The sequence below is a fragment of the Rana temporaria genome, chromosome 7, assembly GCF_905171775.1.
Source record: "Rana temporaria chromosome 7, aRanTem1.1, whole genome shotgun sequence".
NCBI lineage: Eukaryota > Metazoa > Chordata > Amphibia > Anura > Ranidae > Rana > Rana temporaria.
In genome coordinates, this window is record NC_053495.1 from 52293388 (window position 1) to 52316355 (window position 22968).

The 22968-nt window shown below is 40.9% G+C and overlaps 1 protein-coding gene across 6 annotated transcripts in view; it reads right to left on the reverse strand.

Annotated features, from left to right (window-relative positions):
* The window catches only part of IQSEC1 (IQ motif and Sec7 domain ArfGEF 1), a 439647-nt gene extending 418740 nt beyond the window's left edge, over nt 1-20907 (reverse strand). For 3 of the 6 annotated variants that reach the window (XM_040359365.1, XM_040359358.1, XM_040359369.1), the window contains exon 1: nt 20481-20906. In XM_040359365.1, the coding sequence (XP_040215299.1) occupies nt 20481-20503 (23 nt within the window). In that variant the 5' untranslated portion in view covers nt 20504-20906. Of the gene's footprint in view, nt 1-20480 lie in introns of all 6 variants that reach the window. The other 3 variants (XM_040359364.1, XM_040359359.1, XM_040359370.1) reach the window with 3 other exon arrangements.
* Between the last annotated feature and the right edge of the window lie 2061 nt (nt 20908-22968).

Below are 22968 nucleotides of genomic sequence, written 5' to 3' on the forward strand. Positions count from 1 at the left end.
AAATGTAACTGATGTGATCTCAAAGCAATCCAATAAGAGTGTTGCCAGACGAGTGTAATAATCCCTCCCTGGGCTCCCGGGACTCTTACCTCCGCGTAGATAATAAAATGCCTCCACTATAGGTGTCACTCCCGGTCCTCCGTATACAGGCTCCACCAATCCTCCTTAGATATCCATGGCCAGGTCCTCAGTATATCTTGCTAGGGAAAAGGCATCTGAATACTGTCTGCAGTCTGGCAAGCATTTGACTTGACGTCAAGTCAAATGCTTGCCAGACTGCAGACAGTATTCAGATGCCTTTTCCCTAGCAAGATATACTGAGGACCTGGCCATGGATATCTAAGGAGGATTGGTGGAGCCTGTATACGGAGGACCGGGAGTGACACCTATAGTGGAGGCATTTTATTATCTACGCGGAGGTAAGAGTCTCGGGAGCCCAGGGAGGGATTATTACACTCGTCTGGCAACACTCTTATTGGATTGCTTTGAGATCACATCAGTTACATTTCTCTGGCAGCTTATATGAACATTAGCACTTGATTATCACCATTAACATAGTTTTCATCCTATTTTGGACATTTATGACGGTTATTGACCTTATCTCGGTGACCCTTATTGCATTGTAATTTATTTTTACTTTGAAGTTTGGACATTTATATTTATTTATATTTTGCACTTGATTTATTGAGCGTTTATTTGCTCTCTTCCACGTTTTCACAGATTGGTATTTTATTTATTTATTTTTCACCGTGTCTGCGTGTTAGGGTGCGCAGAACCCCACTTTATTGCATCTATGGAGATGGTTCACATCTCCACGCCGAACGCCGAAACGCCTGAAGCTCAAAACAAGTCCCTGACCCTTTTTTTCAGGCGTTCGGCCATATTACACAATGTGTAATCACCCCTCCAGTGAAAATCGCGGTAAAAAACGCTGCGTTTTGTCGCGGCAAATCGCGGTAAAAAACGCAGCAAATCGCCTACGCCTAGGTGTGAATGTAGGGTTAGGAGCAGTTGGGCTTTTTTTTTCACTACATGTTCACATAGTCGTTTATAGGCAGTTGGGTTTAGAAGCAAATTTTGGAAACCAAAAGGCATTAGAAACGGCAAATGCTGTAACAGCTTGTAAACGCGTGTAAACACGGTAACTCGCATTTAGCCGCCTTTTGTTTACAGGTGTTTTTAATGAAGATACATTTTTGACTATTTAAAAAAAAAAAAAGTATATAATAATAATGAAAAAAAAAAACGATTGTAAATGTGGCTAAACAGAAGTTTTTAAACGTCGGTTACTATCTGTCAGGTTAAATCGTTCAGGAGAGGTTTCAAAACGTGGGGTGTACATTAAGCCTAACAGAGCAATAGTGTTATTCGCTCTCCATTCAGCACCTTAGAGATGGTTGGGGTTGTTCAGGCACATCTGACCTCTCTTGGTACCTATAGATTCTATAGTATAGAATGTGATATTCAGTGATTTCAACTTTTCATTTGCTCCTTTCAAAATATCTGGAATTTCATTTAATTGGGGATGTTCTTTAAAACTAGTGCAATGGCTTTCTGACTTTTCAAATCCTAATACAGTCCAGAATTGATCTCTGTGGGCCAGATTCACAAAAGAGATACAACGGCGTATCTCCTGATACGCCGGCGTATCTCTGTTTTAGGGGCTTCCTAACTATGCGACTGATTCATAGAATCAGTTACGCATAGTTTGTCCTAAGATCCGACAGGTGTAATTGTTTTACACTGTCGGATCTTAGGATGCAATACCGCGGCCGCCGCTGGGGGGAGTTTGCGTCGTAAACCAGCGTCGGGTATGCAAATTAGTACTTACGGCGATCCACGGCGGTTTTTCGCGTTTGCTACGTCGCTGCTAGTCTAGTTTCCCGTCGCAAAGTTAGTCGTCGTTTTAGCTGCCCTAACTTTACACAGCCCATGTTAAAGTATGGCCGTCGTTCCCGCGTCGAAATTCAAAAAAAAAAATTTTTGCGTAAGACGTCCGGGAATACGGAAGTATGCTACGCACGTCGCCGTTCGAAAAAATTATGTCACTTCGCGCAAAGCACGGCGGGAATTTCGAAACGGAGCATGCGCAGTAGGTCCGGCGCGGGAGCGCGCCTAATTTAAATTTCACACGCCCCTTTGAATTACGCGGGCTTACGCCGGAGGCCGCCGGCATAGGTTTTCATTGCAATTGCTTTGTGAATCAGGCACTTGCGATGAAAACTTGCGGCGGTGTAACGTATCTAGGATACGTTACGCCGCCGCACGTGAATCTGGCCCTGTGTTCCAGGCAAAAGTGTGTTCTAATAACAGAAAACCAATTACCTTGATAAGGAGCCCCCTTAACGCTCTACTACACCAGAGTGCCATACATTACACATTAAACTCCATAGAATGTTCACTGAGTAATATATGTCATCAAATCTTGTATTATTGCAAGAGATTACTTACCAAAGTGTACACAATGTCGAACAGTACTGGAACAGAATCTGTATAATAACACAGTAGAGATACACAGCTATATTGACATCACTAATCATGAACTTTTGCTACAAGTCTGCTGACAGGACGGAAATGAAATAACCTAAGCATATGTTCACATCAATGCTGGCTGCTTGTAGAACATTTAATGCTCACATTGCAATTTTTCTATCTCTGTAACCTTCCTTCGTCTGCGCTTGTTAGAGCAGCAAAAGTGAAAGAGAGATGCAATGCTAAAGGTCTGTAATACTGCAGACAACAACGATTTACATATTATAGCAAACCCACCACTAGCATAAAGATATTCTGATCTATCACACCATATCCCAAACTCTGATGTTTTTTGTAGAAGAATATCATACAATATTTTGAAGATTTTTCATCTAGATGTAGAGTCTGCACCCAGGGTTACAATAGCACTAAGAAAGCATCATGGGTCTGACACGCATCCCCTATGCATATCGTCACTTTTCAGAGAATTTGTGCTGTATGGTTCACTTTTATTTCAGTGTGTAAATGTGTATACACATATGCTTTGTACTTAGAGAGATGCACCTGGACCTTAAAAAAGACAGATTACATGCTGGACACAGCTAACACCCATGTCAATGAACTGCATATATGTCATAGATAGGCTCTTAGGTAAATGTTGGATAAGAAAATACCCCCAGCTAGATGGAAAACACCTAATATAGCCAGGGGCAAGGAAGGACCACCATCTCTGGTTGTCTCAGGCTATTTAAAAATATATATAATAGACAGATATAAAAAGATTGGGTGGCTGTCTAAATGGCCCAGTGTGTCTAGAAGACTCGGCACCCCATCAATCTACCTGCCTGAGTTTCCCCCCCATAGGCTGTTAACAAGTCTTATATTTTCCAATCCAGCACCCTTATAGCCCTATCTCAATATGCAATTGAGGTCAAAGTAGCTTCTCCTATAATATCATAAACCATAATAAAAAGTGCACAAAATAATAAGTGCAAAAGACAAAAGGAAAACCCATGTTTTATTGCACCCTATGCGGCTTCATCAAGGGTAAAATAACAAACTGCGTCAGTGCATGTGCTCAAATGAAAGGAAAATCAAAAAGGAAACCAGAGATGGCGGTCCTTCTCTGCCCCTAAGTAAGAGTTTTCTCACTAGACGTGGGTATTTTCTTATCCAGCATTTTTCCAAGAGCCTATCTATAACATATGTCCACGAACTGCATATAAGTGTATTCTGTGTCCAGCATGTAATGTGTCTTTTTTTTAGGTTAAGGTGCATCATTATAAGTACAAAGCATATGTGTATATACTATCACTCTCTGAAATAAAAGTGAAATATACATATACTCTAAAAAGTTATGACATGCAGTCCTGAAGCACACCGGCTAGACTCTTTCTGGGTTGAATATACAATGTACATTATTTATACAACCAGCCTGTGGAAAAGCCCACATCTAATGATGACACTGATTGACTTAATAAAGCTAGCCAAAGGTAGCAGGGAACAGCTTTATTTTGATACATGTGTAACCATTCTTGTTCATCAGAAGTCAATCATTAGATCAGAATGTTAAAAAACTTTTGTCAATCAGTGTATTCTGACAGTCTGAGAGCCCCACTATCAGAATACAATGTCCCAGTGGGGAAAGAAGGGATCTGAGCAGGCTGAAGGAAAAAATGAATAAAACAATTATCTATTGCCAGCTTTAGAGTTGTGACTATTTAAATGGAATGTTCACACTTCTCACTAAGCCACAGAAACATTCACTACTCCTTTAGAAAATTAACCTGGTGTTTTGTCCAAAATTTACCAATGGTTCAATAATTTATATTACTAGGCTTAGTGATCATTTGTTACTAGATGCAACTTTTTAGTGGTACAGGATCTGACAAAGTGGAACTTCTATTTTAAAAGGACCTGACAAAGTGGCCCTAGCATGAGATATATTTTTCATGTTAAAATGGAGTTCCACCCAAAAATGGAACTTCCACTTTTTGGAACCCTCCCCCCTCCGGTGTCACATTTGGCACCTTTCAGGGGGGGAGCAGATACCTGTCTAATACAGGTATTTTCTCCCACTTCCTGGCATAGATCACCTTGGTGATCTACGCCACTTCCGACGCCTACTCTGTACCCCTCCGTCTTCTTGGAGACACACAGCTCCCAGAAAACAACGGGGACCAGTGAAGACACGCAACGTGACTCACGCATGTGCAGTAGGGAACCGGGAAGTGAAGCCGCAATGCAGATTCCCTCACTGAGGATGGCGGCAGGGGCAGCCGAGAGCCGAGCGATTGCTTGGCTTCGGCTGCCGACATCGCGGGCACCCTGGACAGGCAAGTGTCCATATATTAAAAGTCAGCAGCTGCTGTATTTGTAGCTGCTGGCTCTTAATACTTTTTTTTTCAGAGCGACCTCCGCTTTAAGCATGTCTGCTAAATCAGTGTTTTGTCAGTGTTTTATGGGTACTTACTACTTCTGAAAGAGGCTTTATGCAGTATAGTCAGGTCAGGAGTAAGATGCTGGCTTATGCCACATACACAAGATCGGAAATTCCGACAAGAAAACCGTGGATTTTTTTTCCGACAGAATATTAGCTCAAACTTGTGTTGCATACACACAGTTACACAAAATTCCGACCGTCAAGAACGCGGTCATGTACAACACTACAACGAGCTGGGAAAATTCAATGATTCCGAGCATGCGTCAAACTGATTCTGAGCCTGCATGTTTTTTTGCGTGTCGGAATTGCATACAGACGATTGGAATTTCCGACAAGAACCTTTCTTGTCGGAAAAATTGAGAACCAACTCTCAAATTCCGACAGAAAAAGTCTGATGGAGCCTACACACGGTTGGAATTTCCGACCAAAAGCTCACATCAAACTTTTGTCGGAATTTCCAATTGTGTGTACGCGGCATTAGAGTTGACATAACCATGAACATGCTGGTGCGTGTTTTTTCAGATGTTTATATGAGCCTGTTGCAGTCTCTCACCTTGTGATTTGCTACAAAAATACAATGTTGCAGTCTGATCACTGGGGAAGAGAAGACTGATCAAGTTATTCCTTTGTCCTGCAGCAGATTGTTGACAATATTTCTTTAATACTGTTTAAAGCGGGGGTTCACCCCAAAAATTTTTTTTAACATTACATTCAGCCGAGTTGTCATAATGACAATCGGCTGTTTTTTTTTTATTTTATCCCCGTACATACCGTATTTTCACCGCCGCTTCCGGGTATGTCTTCTGCGGGACTGGGCGTTCCTAATTGATTGACAGACTTCCGACCGTCGCATACAGCGCGCCACGAGTTGCTGAAAGAAGCCGGACTGCAAATGCAGCTCTATACGGCACCTGCGCACCGACATTCTGCTTCTTTCGGCAACTCGTGACGCGCAGTATGCGCCGGTCGGAAGCCTGTCAATCAATTAGAAACGCCCAGTCCCACAGAAGACATACCCGGAAGCGGCGGTGAAAATACGGTATGTACGGGGATAAAATAAAAAAAAAAACAGCCGATTGTCATTATGACAACTCGGCTGAATGTAATGTTAAAACATTTTTTTGGGGGTGAACCTCCGCTTTAAAAAGGTACAGATTTAAAAAAACATTTTTTACTGCTGCTGTATTCTGTGACAAATCATTAAACTGTAAAAATAAACAAATTCCTGAGATTCACGTTAAGCTGTGTTGATGTTATCTGCTATGAGCAATGTCATACTAACAGAGGTCGATTATGTGTGAAGTTGAGTGGAATTTAGGACAGAAAATGAGCTGTGCCCAACAAAATATACAGTATATGTGTATGATGCTCTGCAGAATTTTGTTTGCACTGGCATTGCTTATAAATAATCCACTGTAAAAATAAAAATTTTAGGATGCCAAAAAGCCGAGCAATTTGAAAGGGGGGGGGGGTATTTGGATGGATCCTAACACTTCTTGTTTGAGATTAGACAGTGTTGCAATATTATCTTTCAGGAGTCTAAGAACAATACCACATGAATCCATGGCCATTAGCTAAGACTGGGAAAGACTAATCTAAATGTGGCCACAGACATTAGATGAGTCTGGCTTTTTTTTTTTTTGGCTGGCTCATGAAGAAACCACACAACAACCCGATCTACTGTTCTCAAGAATGAGATGAAATGATCAGAAAGGTGGGAGGACCATTCCTAATGGCTGCTGTTTTCCCATGATTGTCGGCATGACGTTCCTCTGGTTCCCCAAACAAGAGTGATTGTGCTATAAAGCTTTGATTGTGCATGTACAGTATAAATCCAACCATTCTCTACAGCTTTTCTCTGCCAGTGTTCCTATTTTCTGGACATTACTGGTATTTGTTTTATGATTATAAAGGAAACCCCATTTGTTTATGCAAAATTTGGTACAAAGCTCTTTTTCAAATTGTGACAGCGGGTGCAGGGGGAAGATCGGAAGGAGAGCTGCGGGAACATGTTACATGTCCCACCCTACAAAACGGGGAAACGTAATATGTTCCCAAAGGTGAGCTTATCCTTTAAAGAGGACGTAAACTTTCCCCTACTCCTTGTACCTATAGGTAAGCCTATAAATATATCCTAAACTTGCACAATTTAGGAGTTATTTACTGTATACTGCGCTGATGACATCATCAAAGCATGAGATCTAAAGGAACGGTCGTCCGTGCCATTTCTTCAGAAGCCAGTGCCGTGACTGGCGACTCCCGTGTGCAAGCGGGGAGTGACGTTACTTGGCCCCGGCCAGTCACACAGTCGGAGTCCGTAGGCCTGGAAGGAAGACCGGCGAAGATGGATACATACTAGCACATTATGCCTTTACTTTGCAGGTAAGAAAAAAGGAGGAAAAAAAAGGAAGAGTTTACTACCTCTTCAAGAGATGTAATGGATAATAAGGCAAATTTTATTTAATAAAGAGCAAGTTAGCCACAACAACCAATCAGCACCAGAAATTATGAAATCTGATTTGCTGCTTTGGGTTATATTGAATAAGCCTTTTTTTAAAAAAAAACATATTAAAACCATCTGTATATGATAATGAATAAACTGCAACATATCATAGAACAAAGCAGAACAATTAATAAATAATACACAAGAGAAAACATAGTACAAAATCTTATTTACAACGTTTTGAGCCCGAAGGGTAAAAAGACAAAAAATGGCTTATCATTTGTTATATGAAAACAAAATATGCGGCAAGACCAATACCACATCTTGTTCTGCTCCTCAAGCCTGGGCGCATTAATCAACACTTGGCAGTTTTAATCATCCCTATTGTATTTGTGAACGGCTGCAGTAGCTGCTGGTCGAAATATGCAATTGTAAAATTAATATGAGTAGAAGACATATTCGTTTTATCTGTTTTTCCTTTTTGATTTTCAGTCCGTGCCACTAAAATGTGGATCTGCATCTGCTGCTTATATCTTGTTTTCTTTTAATGCATGGTCTGGCCTTTTTGATTAAGGCTGGGTTCACACTGGTACAACACGACAGTCTGTGGATCCAACTTTGCAATGTGACTTAAAGTCCAACTTCTTCTATCCAACTTCAATGAATGGGAATCATACTTTGATCTGACAATAGCAGGTCCTTTGTGTCTGGTATGAAAATTTAGGGAAAAAGCCACGCCAAAAAGAAAAAAAGAAAACGGCATAGTGCCCCCCTTCAAGACCGTACCAGACCCCTCGGTCTGGTATGGATTTTAAGGGGAAACCTACACCAAAAAAAACTTGTCCCCATGTAGGTGGGGACAAGGGCCTCTTCCCAAAAACCCTGGTGGGTGGTCGTCAGGGTCTAGGGGTGGGGGGGCACTTGTTATCTGGAAGCCCCCTTTAACATGGGGATCCCCAGATCCTGGTCCCTCACCCTATGTGAATAAGTATGAGGTACATTGTACCCTTACCCATTCACCTAAAAAAGAGTGTCAAGAATAAAAAAGCTGATGACATCTTTCTCTGGTTCTTGTCCCTCTGCCAGATCTTTCTCCGCTGTCTTCTCCCTCTGATGTTCTCTCAACCGCCCCAAGTGGCAGGTGGCACCACCCCCCCACCTCGCTGTCTGCAGGTCGGTCACTTACCCCATCTAGATGGCAGACAGCGGCCTCTCCTCCATCACGGTGACTCCTCCCCTCTTCCTAGGCCTCCAATAGGATTGCCTGTCCTTTAAGCCAATCGGGTAACGTGTCTCAAGACACGCTTCTTGATTGGCCGGGAGGAGAAAAAAAGGATATACATTTTATTTGGGTACAGTGTCGCATGCTCACGCAACTGTCAGTTAAAGTAACGCAGTGCCATATCACAAAAAATAGCCTGGTCATGAAGGGGGGGGGGGTTAAATCTTACAGAGCTGATGTAGTTAAAGCTCTTTTCCTGCTTATTGAGGATATGTAAATACTTCAATATCCGTAGCTGGGGCAGAGATGCACCTAAAGGTGTCATCTACCTTGCTTGTCATGTAAAATGTTTACCTCTGATTAGTTATGCTTTTTGGAAACTGTTCACAGTCTCATTATCCAGCTAATATATTGGGTATAACCAAATACTCCTTGTTACTTTTTGAATTAATTTAAATATACTGAAACTAAAATTTACTCTCAGTTTATGAGTCTCACACAGTCCCCTAGAAATCATACCCAAACTTGGAGGAAAAAGGGAGTAGCCGCTCCAGGTGGCAACCCAGATGAATATCCTCTGTTGCAGACAACTCAGGTGCAGGCAATGCACTTAGCGAAACAGGAACAAAAATTGTCTCTGGACAGCCGCACTCTGAACAAGTTGTAGCCTTTATTAAAAAAAAGGACAGCACTACAAGTCACAGCAACATAAAATAAAACCCGACTGCTGACGCGTTTTGCACTGAAACTAGTGCTTAGTTATAGCTAATATGACTAAGCACTAGTTTCAGTGCGAAATGTGTCAGGGTCGGATTTTATTTTATGTTGCTGTGACTTGTAGTGCTGTCCTTTTTTTTAATAAAGGCTACAACTTTTTCAGAGTGCGGCTGTCAAGAAACAATTTTTGTTCCTGTCAAACTTGGAGGAGCCAGAATGCTCAGAATGCCCCTTGTGAAGGGCAACAAGTCTTAAACATGAATACAGCCAGTAAAACATACTTTTCCATGCAATCATAAAATCAGTTTGCGAGGAAAATTGATTATTATTACTATTATTATTATACATGATTTATATAGCGCAGACAGTTTACGCAGTGCTTTACAACTTTAATACAGTAGGAATCAGAGGGCCCTGCTCATTAGAGATTACAATCTAAGAGGGAGGGTCAAGAGATACAAGAGGTAATAACTGTGGGGGATGAGTGGATGGAGAAAATAAATGTACAGTTGTTAGGTGGGGGCCAGATAGGTTTCTCTGATGAGAATTGGTTTTCTGAGCTAGGGTTCGGTAGAAGTTCTGCAGCACATCAGCATTGCATCGGATGTAAATCCTGCCAATAATGTTTTCAATGTGCAGACAGTAAGCATTGCCAGTGCTCCTCCTGTGACCTCACAACAGAGTGCAGCACTTGGAATAGCGGAGTGTGTGCAGAGATCAGGAGCAGCTTGACTGTATGCCTCCCACAGAGTCTGTGTAGGGCAGTGGAGGTAATATGTAGCAGTGACAACACCGGGGATGGACGAAAGGAGGTCTAGCGGAGATCAAGGCACCAAGAAAGGCATGGTAATACAGCTTCCTTGTGCTGCCCTGCATATGGAGGAAACTCCCTGTGATCTGCCCTGCTGTGCTCTACCATGGTAATCCCTCTGCTGTACTTTCCTCTGGTGAGAATTGTAGTTATATCAACAGCTTGCTGATTACATGGATATTCCATGAGCTGTAGAACTGAAAAAAAATTCTGGGGTTCCTTGAGATCTCAGACTTTGCCAAGGATTCCTTCGAGGTAAAAAGGTTGAGAACAGACCCGCAACATATCATCTGAACAACAGGTATGCTCCGTCACCCCTCTCTTTTCCTATTTCTTCTTCTTCTCTTTTCTGTTTCACCACTACTCTCTCTGTGGTAATTTCCTAGTCTCTGCCCTCCACGTACTTTCAGGTTTCTTTTTGTATAAATGTATGGAGGTTGGGTTTTAGAAAACGCTATGGTTGCTGGTTTGCTCACCTCGGACCCACTGCTGTAAGGTCCAGAGAACGTTGAGAGGGACAGCATGGCTGTGCGGGCGTCTCGGCCCCGCCTCAGCGCGGCCTTCGCGCTGGGGTATGTTGCTCGCTGGAGGAGGAGCGGGCGGAGGTTTGTTGGAGGCTTATTTGGCCCCCCTCTGCTTGCGCCGGTGCCGGCGGGTGACAGGGTGGGGGGAATGTCCAGTCATGTTTGCTGATGGTGGGCCCGTGGGAGCACTATATTGTACACCATACAATAATATCACGTTCTAAACTGTACATGTGGATTGCAGATTCATTATTTCTTTCTTTTTAATGATGTTCTGTGATTACTTTCACTGTCTTTATTAATAAAAATATATTTTGCAAAAAAAAAAAGGTTGAGAAACATTGGTATACAGTAGATTGTGTACATATCAATAACATACTCTGAGAAAAGCTAAACTGAAATGACTGCAGGAAAACCCTACTTTTATATTTGGTAGTAGCTGAAGACCTCAACTCCTGTTGATTCACCAGCATACATTGAATATTCCATAAAACAAAACACAATCAAGAAGGCATCTATAATTATTTGAATCTACACTTTTTGATTATTATAATAGTTCTGCCTAAGCTCTCAGGGATAACTTGACTTTTATTTATTATTTTCCTGCAAAGGCAGGGGTAGACAACCTCGGCCCTTCAGCTGTTTTGAAACTACAAGTCCCATGAGACATTGCAAAACCTTGATAATCAGAGGCATGACTCCTAGAGGCGGAGGCATGATGGGATTTGTAGTTTCACCACAGCTGGAGTGCCGAGGTTGCCTACATCTGCTGTAACGGCATACATGTCCAGGTAAACAACAGGCTGTAAGGCGGTCCTTTCTCCTGCCTTATTCCAGTCCTGATAACAAATACTCATATTGTTAAACAGTAGGTATAGAAAATAATTAACCCCCACCTCTTTAAAATAACCACATTGTATCGCTTTTCAGCCTGAAATAAAGAAGACATTCACAGTTTTCCAAGTGAAAGATATAACACCAATGTGTCAGAAAAAAAAAGATTCAAAAATCCCCTTCCCATTAGTCAGTATTTTGATGAACCATATTTTGCTTTAATTACAGCCTTTAGTTTGTTGGGATATGGCTCTACTAACTTTGCAATATTTGTCTACTCTTCTTTGCAGAACTGCTCAAGTTCAGTTAAATTTGATGGTGACCATTTGTGGACAGCAGTCTTCGAGTCATTCCGCAGATTTTAATGGGGTTTAAATCTGGGCACGGACTAGGTCATTCAACCACCGCGTGGTCATTTTTGCTTTGGGTCATTGTCACGTTGAAAGGTAAATAATCTGCCAATTGACAACTTTCTGGCAGAGGGTAGCAGATTTTCCTCAAGAAATTTACGTTATTTTGACCCATCTATTTTACCTTCTATCCTGACAAGTGTTCCAGTCTCTGCTGCAGAGAAACACCCAAAATCAGGATATTACCGCTTCCATGCTTTACTGTAGGGATGGTGGTATGCTGGAAGAGTGTGTTACTAAACAGCCCTGAACACAGGCAGGGAGAATGTCAGTCTAAATACCGTATTTGCCAGCGTATAAGACGACTGGGCATATAAGATGACCCCCTACTTTTCCAGCCAAAATGTTGGTTTTGGGATATACTATAAGACGATATAAGACTACCCCCTTTCCTACTAGTCATGCCTCGCCTCACGGTGCCACCATTACATGCCAGACTGTGCCACTACATGCCAGACTGTGCCCCATTACATGCCAGACTGTGCCCCATTACATGCCAGATTGTGCCCCATTACATTCCAGACTCGCTGTGCCCTTACCTTATCCTAAGACATGCAGAATCGCGGCCGTACTGTACGTTTTTTCAAAAGCCGCGCCTCCTACGTCTTCTGTTCCGTGATAGGCGGAACAGTCAGCTTCCCAGGAGGCACTGTGTTCAGTGTTCGCCTATCATGGAGGCCCCCTGTCCGAGGACGAGAGGGCCTCCGTGATAGGCGGACACTAAACACAGGACGAGAGGGCCTCCGTGATAGGCGGACACTGAACACAGTGCCTCCTGGGAAGCTGAGTGTTCCGCCTATCACGGAACAGAAGACGTAGGAGGCGCGGCTTTTGAAAAAACGTACGGCCGCGATTCTGCATGTCTTAGGATAAGGTAAGGATGTTAGGTTACCGGCGTATAAGACGACCCCCGACTTTCAAGAAGATTTTAAGGGGTTAGAAAGTCGTCTTATACGCCGGAAAATACGGTAGAGGTTTTGCAATCTGACAGTTGGGCTGATAGGAAGAGAATAGATATGAATAACAGCACACACTCCTATTCCTAGACTGCAGACTGCACTGTTTTGCACAGATGTCAATGTAAATCACAGGCTGAAATCGCAAAAAGTAATACAGAAACTACCATTTTAAATTGCTGCAGTGCCGCAGAAGTGGTGTCGCACCGATTAAGACGGTGCCATTGCCGCCAATTTGAAATGCGTTTTGACATGTCAAATCGCATGTCAAATCGCACCAGTGTGAACCAGGGCTAAAGGTCAGTTTGAATTTGAACAGGTCTCAAAAGATACCCAAAGATATGTTATTGCCCAGTTCTGAAAAAATATTTATAGGTGCCTTTAGACATCAGCACATACACATGGATTATGGATTTGAGTCTTTCATCTGGGATATATTATCTAGGCCAAGAATGGGCAAACTACGGCCCGGTGGACCTTTTAATCCGGCCCACGGAGCGCTAGCTAACGGCATGGTAGTGGCTGGGCCAGCCAGCAGCTAGTGGGGGGGCGGGGCCGTGGGCAGAGTACATATTGAGCCGTACGTGCAGGCGCAGGCAGGGAGTTGACATCACGTCAGATGACGTCAACTGCCTTTCCGCGCGCCTGTTAGTGAGGAGCGATGCATGCGGCGTGCGGCAGTCTCGTCACCACCACTCTCTTGGCAGCAGATTGCCTTTGGAAAGAAGAGAGAGAAGACCACAGTCTGGAACTCTGTAAGTTAACTAGTTATTCACTCAAGTCTCAGCCTATATATACTGTTTGCTAGCTGGTGAGGTGAGGGCGCCAGCAGCAGCAAGCGAGCGAACTCGGTACGGTGGCGGCTCTGACTGGAGCACTATACAGGGGACTTTATGGTACATTGAGGAGGCATTATGAAGTGAATAACAGATTGAATAAAATAACTTGTATCAGGCAGGGTAAATTAAAAGGGGGTACATAACTAGGGAGGGGTATGCCATCAGGGTACACGTAGGCCGGGTAATGTAACTGAGGAGGGCTAAGCTACTAGCAGACAAAATACGGGGGTAATATAACTTATATATTACCCCTCAGTCCTGTATTATGTCTCAGATAGCCCTCCTCAGTTATATTACCCCTGTGTAATGTACCCTGATGCCCATCAGTTAACAAAAAAGGGAGACCAACAACACTGTTCCCACTAAAATTTAAGGTACTATTTTATGAAAGAAATACATTGCATAAAAGTTTTGTAAAATAACTATTTTTATGCTTTTCTACCTTAAATTAATCTAAACATTTAATGTTACAAATTTAAATTTAATTTATATTAATTCACATATACACACTGTCCATCTACTCTTGGTCTGGCCCCCGGGTCCAATATATGAACCCATTGCGGCCCTCGAGTCAACAAGTTTGCCCACCCCTGATCTAGGCACACAGATCATTGTGCACTGGAGGGTTGGGTTTAGCAAGGACACAGAACTGTCCCATAGGCATGCAATCAGAGATCCAAATGTGCACATGTGATGTCACATATTGTGAGTATGTCTAATGCCGCGTACACAGGGTCGTTTTTTCTCATGAAAAAAAACCGACGTTTTTCAAACTTCATTTTAAAAGACGACGTTGCCTACACACCATCGTTTTTAAAAAATGCTCTAGCAAAGCGCGGTTACCGTCAGCACGTACGGCGGCACTTTGTTCCATTCAAGCTCACGTCATAACTTGCTTCTGAGCATGCGCGGGTTTAAAAAACGTTGTTTTAAACGTCGTTTTAGCCCACACACAATCACTTTTTATGACACAAAAAACGACGTTTTGAAAAACGACATAAAAAATTGAAGCATGTTCAATTTTTTTTTTTTTTGTCGTTTTTCAGAAGACATAAAACAACGTTTTCCCCACACACGGTCATTTTAAATGACGTTTTTAAAAATGTAGTTTTTTTTCATCACAAAAAACGACCGTGTGTATGCGGCATCATACTTATGGTCAGATGAACATGGAAAAGACTGTCTCTAAATGTTACTCTGCAGTAATTTTAGAAATGACTATATAACAGAAGGTTCAGTTTATAATTTGCAAAGCCAACACTTTATGCACAAAATTAGACCCCCATTAAGTACTTTATTAGTAACAAAGGCTGTGGAAGACCTATAGGTGGACTAAATAATCAATGCTTCACATTAATCAATTCATCGAAAACTGTTGCTCAAATGAACTAAATAAACTACTAGGTTGGGATTTAATTAAGAATTCTTGGTGAACTAAATTCATTTATGCCCTTATGCATAAAACGGTCATGCTAGAAGAATGAGACACCTCCTATAATGGAGCTAGCATTAGTGCATGCTAAGGTGTAATTTAACAGCCTCGTACACACGATCGGAGATCTGATGGAATCTAGTCCGATGGATTTTTTCGTCGGATATCCGATGAAGCTGACTTTCATCAGTCTTGCCTACACACCATCAGTCAAAAATCCGAACGTGCCAAAACGCGGTGACGTAAAACACTATGACGTGCTGAAAAAAATGAAGTTCAATGCTCCTGAGCATGCGTCGACTTGAGCCTGAGCATGCATGGATTTTTGACCGATGGACTTCCACACAGACGATCGTTTTTTTTTCTATCATTTTTTTATCCATAGGAAAAATTTAAAACATGTTCTATTTTTTTTCACCGATGGAAAACAAACCGATGGGGTCATCGGTCTGTTTTCATCGGACAAACCGATCGTGTGTACAGGGCTTTACAGGTATTTATTACTTCTGACAGAGATCACACTACTGCCCCTGATAATGCCTTCACCTGCTTTTATTTTCAGACATACAGTATAAGGCCATATTTGTTCAGGCATAATCTTAGGTCAGCATCTAATTCCTTGACTTAAATGTTGGGTCAGAGAAGAGACTGTTATTTTAATTCTAACTTGGGCAGTTCTTCACTGTGCTGTGTTCACATACAGTATGTCATAAAAAGTGAGAACACCCCTCACATTTTTGTAAATATTTAAATGTATCTTTTCATGTGACAACACTGAAGAAATTACACTTTGCTACAATATAAAGTAGTGAGTGTACAGCTTGCATAAGAGTGTAAATTTGTCGTGCCCTCAAAATAACTCAACACACAGCCATTAATGTCTAAACCGTGAAAAGTGAAAATGTCCAAATTGGGCCCAAAGTGTCAATATTTTGTGTGGCCACCATTATTTTCCAGCACTTACTTAACCCTCTTGGACATGGAGTTCACCAGAGCTTCACAGGTTGCCACTGGAGTCCTCTTTCACTCCTCCATGATGACATCACGGAGCTGGTGGATGTTAGAGACCTTACGCTCCTCCACCTTCCATTTGAGGATGCAACACAGATGCTCAATAAGGTTTAGGTCTGGAGACATGCTTGGCCAGTCCATCACCTTTATCCTCAGCTTCTTTAGCAAGCCAGTGGTCATCTTGAAAGTGTGTTTGGGATCGTTATGTTGGAATACTGCCCTGCGGCCCAGTCTCATGTTGGCATTCTTAACTATATGCTTGACTGTAGGCAAGACACACTTGTCTTTGTACTCCTCACCTGGTTGCCGCCACACACACTTGACACCATCTGAACCAAATACGTTTATATTGATCTCGTCAGACCACAGGACATGATTCCGGTAATCCATGTCCTTAGTCTGCTATTCTTTAGCAAACTGTTTGCAGGCTTTCTTGTGCATCTTTAGAATAGGCTTGATTCTGGGACGACAGCCATGCAGACCAATTTGATGCAGTGTGCATCGTATGGTCTAAGCACTGACAGGCTGACCCCCACCCCTTTAACCTCTGCAGCAATGCTGGCAGCACTCATAGGTCTATTTCCCAAAGATCAATCACCCTATGCAGCCCCTCACCCTGTGACTTACTGTACCACAAGTGTATGTTGTATTCTGATCAATTAAAGAGAAGCTTCTGTATGTTCTGGAAAAACTTAAAATCAGTAGCTACAAAAACTGTAGCTGCTGACTTTTAATAGACACTCACCTATCCAAGGATCTAAAGCTATCCTCACCCAAGCCCGTTCTTCACTAGTCTTTGGGTCCCTGGCACCGGCATGAACTGTGGGGGAGGGAGGAGCAGAACTTCCCACTTTGAGGGCAGTTCTGATTTAAGTAGAGGAGAATGAGAAAAAGCTTTCATCTTACTCTTACTGTAAACTGTAATATATCAGGAATGTACTGAAAGGTCATCTTTAATAAGCAAGTACAATATGACTGACAGGCTTGAGGTTGTTAAAAAAAATAGACACATTTTCCTTTGCACCAAAACATGTTTTTATATATATATATATATATATACATATATATATATATATATATATATATATATATATATATATATATATATATATATCACAAATGTTCTTGGCCTTAAAGTGGAAGTAAACCCTTTGTATAAATTTGTACCTAAAGGTAAGGCTATTATAAGGCTTACCTGTAGGTACAGTGAATATCTCCTAAACCTGCACAGTTTAGGAGACATTCACACTGCATTCAGCTGGTGATGTCACAGGTATACTGTCCCTTCAGAGCTCTGTGCCATGGTCAGTGACTCCCGCATGCATGTGTGGGAGTGAGGTGATGCATACTAGCACATTATCTTACGCTTTTACCTTGCAGGGTTAATTAAAATAAAAAATTGGTGCGGTTTACTACCGCTTTAAGTAAAACTTTGACCTAATGTGCGGTTCTAGAGCTCCAGTAGTGTATATTCATTAAAATGACCATTCTAATCGGTCAGCCTGATGGACCGTTTTCATCAGACCAAACCGATCGTGTGTAGGCCCCATCGGTTATTTATCCATCGGTTAAAAAATGTGAAACTTGTTTTAAAATTAACCGATGGATACCTAACCGATAGAAAAAAAACGATCGTTTGTAGGCATGTCCATTGGTTAAAAATTCACGCATGCTCAGAATCAAGTCGACGCATGCTTGAAAGCATTGAACTTCGTTTTTTCCAGCACGTCGTCGTGTTTTACGTCACCGCGTTCTGACACGATCGGTTTTTTAACTGATGGTGTGTAGGCACAACTGACCATCAGTCAGCTTCATTGGTTAACTGATGGAAAAATCCATCAGACCGTTCTCATCAGATTGACCGATCGTGTGTACAGGGCATTAGTCATGCTTTATTGTTCAATACCACCATAACTGTTATTCTACAGAAAACCCACAAAATAAAGTACAGAATTTGAACTTTTGCAACCTAATCAAATTCAAATCAGTGATCTACGCTGTAATGTACAAAATGCAACATATTTACCCCATCCATTGAAAATAAGGAAGCATGCTTATTTTCATTGCTAATAAAAATACACAAAAACAATATAAATGTTATTTTACAGTTATAAATATGGGTAATCCCCAACTCACAGTAATGTAATTATGGATGAATAAAAATACTGGACTAAAATGTAAACTTTAGATCAGTTTTCTGAGGGGAAATGGTTGGCTGAAAAGATGTAAAACCCTCCAGAATAGCGAAACCTAGCATCCAATGTTAAATCGATAAATGTAAAATTACCAAAGTATTCACCTAAACTGTATAACAAATATGTTGATTATTAAAGGGATGAATTGGCAACCATGCTGTATGCGCACCAAATGCATACTCATCAAAACACCTAAGAATCTGTATCAATGGGTTTTATAGGTTTAATTAGGAATATAAATGCATTTAGTAAATTAAAATAAATATAAATTTCCCAAATAAATCCTGTTATATATGTAGAAAAAAAGAAATAAAAAAGTATTTAAAAAATACTAACAGTTAGAATAACCTTAGACTGTTAAAGGTTGTTATTTACTTTATACTACTTAATTTACGTGTGAAAATGATTAAAATTTGTAGAATGTGAGCCTATATAGTAACACCATGCACTAAATTTTCAGATAGGTAATAGGGTATGCAGCATATTTTAAAACTAGTAGTACCTATATCATGTTAGGACAACCTTCCAAAATTAGGCAATGCAGAACCAGCGATGCACTATTTAAAGGTAAGTGTTAGCTAGTACCAGTAGTCCATGTATATATATATATATATGATCACTTCTGGAAATATATCAATCACCAGACATTAATTATTTAAAGCTAAAGAAAATTAATAAATATTTTCCTAAAAATATAGTTTCTATAAGGAACATGAGTGGGAACAGAAAGTAAGACAAGGCCCTTGTAAATACATGATACACATTGTTGTAAAATAGGTTTTAATGCACATTATATCTTAATGAAGAGGGTCCAACTTTACAAAAAAAAACAGGTTTATCCAACACAACGTACAAGAATGAACCCAATGTCCAATCTTAGGTCTATTAAACTACTCAAGTCCTTCAAATCAGAGAAAGCTCTGCTGTATAAACTCCAGTACTACACAGCAAATTGCATGTGCTCTCATAAAAAGAAATCTCTTTTATTACTTATGTTATTCTCCAGAGAATTTGTATTTATTTTTTTAACACAAGTGTTTGACAGCAGTGTGGAATGGTCCATACTGTACGGTAAATACATCCTAACAGCATTTGTAACTAAGTACTTTATTATCTCAAGTGTCCAGATGTTTATAAGTACAGAAACACCCATGGTTTATCATGTTTAATACCTACAAATTTGAAAAAAAAAAAAAAAAACATTTCAAGTGAGTTCTTCTAGGTGTCTGTATCAAGGTGGCTGTTCTAAAAAAAATACAAGTTGTAGCTACACAGGTAAGCATTTACACATGAATGACTGAGCTTCAAACACCCGAATACAACAATCAGATCAGAGACAGACCTTTAATGATTGGATACTGTCTCATGACTGTAACTTAATACCCAATTTGTGCATGTTGTAGTTCAAAATGGCTGCATAGAGTGCTTGGAAATGAATATACCCATTTACAATTGCAATTTGTGACATCAACATTGTTATCACATATCATCATTATCTATAAAAGCGTACATATCTTGACCAGATATAATTTGGTTACGGTATAGATTCCTATTGGCATTTGCTAGATAATATATTTTTACCAGATCGATATTCTGTGCATAAAAACAGTCCTTACTTCAGAACCTTTCTACTAATCACACAGGTATGTAGGCAACAAAGAACCAACATTGAGGTAAAACATGAATATGGACAACTGATAAACAAACCTGATGCCAATTCTGATGTCTGGTCATTTTTCCATCTGACCAGGAGCAGAATTGTGTGTTTTAATTCATTATTTTGTTCCCAAAGTCATCATGGAGCAGTACACTTTGAAAAAATAACCAAAAGAAATGCCTAGCTTATTATGACAAAGCATTTTCCTCCACTAGATTCACCAGCCTTAACCAAGCCCAAAAAATGTCATCAGATCATTGCTTACATCCTTTCCTGGCAAATCAGCCTAGCCTTGTCTACAATTTCAGCCAATATTGATAATGCGCAGCAAGGTGAGTTGTTAGAGCCCTAATCCTTTTAAACAAAAAAAAAGAAAAAACAAATCATTTTGCCACAACCATTTGTTTACCATATAAACATAGCACCTAGTATATTTCAATGATATTTTCCCTGTGTGACATTGACATGCATTCCTTTCATGGAAGCAAACGTGCACTAACACAGCAATACTCACAAATAACACCTTCTGCATGCCATGTTCAATGTCGTTGGGTCGGTCAGCTTCAGATGACTTGGTTATAAAGCTTAATAGATCTTTAGGCAATATGAGTGCAGAGATCTACAGCACCGTCTGCTCATTCAGTCTTATCCTCAGTGGAGAGACACACACCAGTCAGCCTGTGATGTAACCATCTTCAAAGGCTGCGTTATACCAACCCTCTGTGGGGACTTGTTATGGAAAAGGAAAAAAATAAAGCAAAACAGCTAATATAATCGCACAAAAATAAGAAATGTCAAATAAATATCAGGTTTAAAAAAAAAAAACCAGGGGGGTTGTTTTTTCCTCTGTTACAACAGGCAGAACAGCCTTCATTGATGAGCTGCTCTACACCCTGTGTGCGTGTTTTGCCTCAGCTGGAAGGAATGAATGAGAGGCAGAGGTAGAGCTCACCATCTTGTCTCAGCATCATAGTACAGTCCAGAGCACCAGCAGCTGATTGGCTCCCAGATCTCCATAGTAACAGCAGCATCTGTGCTGAAGAATATTCACTCCCATCTGCAATTTAAGCTTGTACACAATGCATTGAAGTGATAAGGCAAGCAGGATTTAGCCTTAACTGAGAAACAAATAAAATACTATATAAAAAGACAAGCTCACACAATACCATTTAATAAAATCACAACATGTTTGAAGCCTTCCAGCACTTGGCAGCAAAATAATAACCATGGCAGCCTTCCAGATATGGGTTGATCTGACCACAGCCCTGTTAAATAATTAATCTGATGTTCTATTTCTATTCTGAGTATTGACAGAGCTGGGGTCATTGCAGAAGTGCCGTAGTCAGCATGAGGGGTGACTTGGGAATCTAGGTCACAAGATGATAGCATATAGTTGCCGGTTAACACCTATGTCTCTTTACCATAATGTGTAAAACAGAAATACAGCATGCAATGTCCCTAGCTCACAGGCCATATGTCTGTACTAATAATTCATTTTGATACAGAAAGAAGCAAAATATAGAACACTACTTGTAAGATTTATTCTATACCTAAATAACAAGATTTTTGCCCAGAAAAAAAAAAGAATTTCACTGTTTTCTTTTATTATTTCACACAAAAATTTATAGCTTTGGCTTTTTATGCCCTTAGTACTCTATCCTTTAGCATTGGAACCCTAAATGATGCATTGTTTAAAATAAAAAAAAACACTAACCACAACATACAAGGCCATCCACAACATCTCCGCCCGACGCTGCTTTTCTCCTCACAAGGCATCAACAGGGATAGGTATAGGTATTGCCTCCTATCCCTGTTGATGCCTTGTGAGAAGAAACGCAGCGTCGGGTGGAGCAATAATACCTGACGTCACCACGCCCCAGCTGATCGGCCCGAGCCGCTGCTGGATGTTTTACCTGCTTTTAAACTGTTCTGCTGAAAAAGTTTTTATTTGATGTCAGTAAACCCTCTTTGACAATAAAGGGGCTTTTGATTATTTAAATCCTACTGCACCATGAAGCCTTTTTTGCTCTTCCTTTAATATATTCCATTGGGAGTGGAGACTGCCTGTAATAGGATTCATTGCAGCCCTTGGAAGCCTGGAGAAAAAAACGGATACACTACTACACCAGTTCCTAGCTACTGAGGATCTCCTTGAGTGACCCCTGGCCTGCTGAGCTTCTAAGACCTCCGTAATAGAGGTCCACCTGATCTGGTAAGTGGCCTCTCTGTTTAAGACACTATTTTGGTTTAATACCATCAGTATTTATTTATTAATTGGGTTCACAATCTTATATATATTTATTTTTATATATATTTTTATATTTCTTCACCAGGACACTTTGTTTGTTTGCACGTTTTTTGGTTGCGCATCTTTTACCTATTTTTGACATGTATGTATAGCTGTGTATTCCAGCTATTTTGTATCATTGCAGCACCAGTCACCTTTTTGATTGATTTTTCCCCTTCCGTTATGCTGGGAAATATACATTGCATCAGTATATAATTATTGTGTGGTGGGTTATATGTAATTTTTGTGTGATACATATACATATATATAAACCTATATTTATTTATTTGTATAAATTAGCACGGTTAACACTGATTATTTTTGTGGGGGAAGCGCAGATTGTCCACACTTTACATCCACAACAACGCCCCCATCTACATCACCAATCTCATCTACAGATATCGCCCAAATAGCCCTCTCTGCTCCTCCCAAGACCTCCTGTTCTCTAGCTCCCTTGTTACCTCCTCCCATGCTCGCCTCCAGAGCCTTTCCCATCCTCTGGAACTCCCTGCCTCAATATGTCCGGTCAGCCCCTACCCTGTCCACCTTTAGGCGCCCCCTGAAAACAAATTTATTTAGAAAAGCCTATCCCACATCCACCTAAGAACTGTACCCAAGCCACCATCATTAGATCATCCCCCGCAGCTATTATACCACCTTCCCCTCCCTTTAGATTGTAAGCTCCACGAACAGGGCCCTCCTGTCCCTTGTGTAT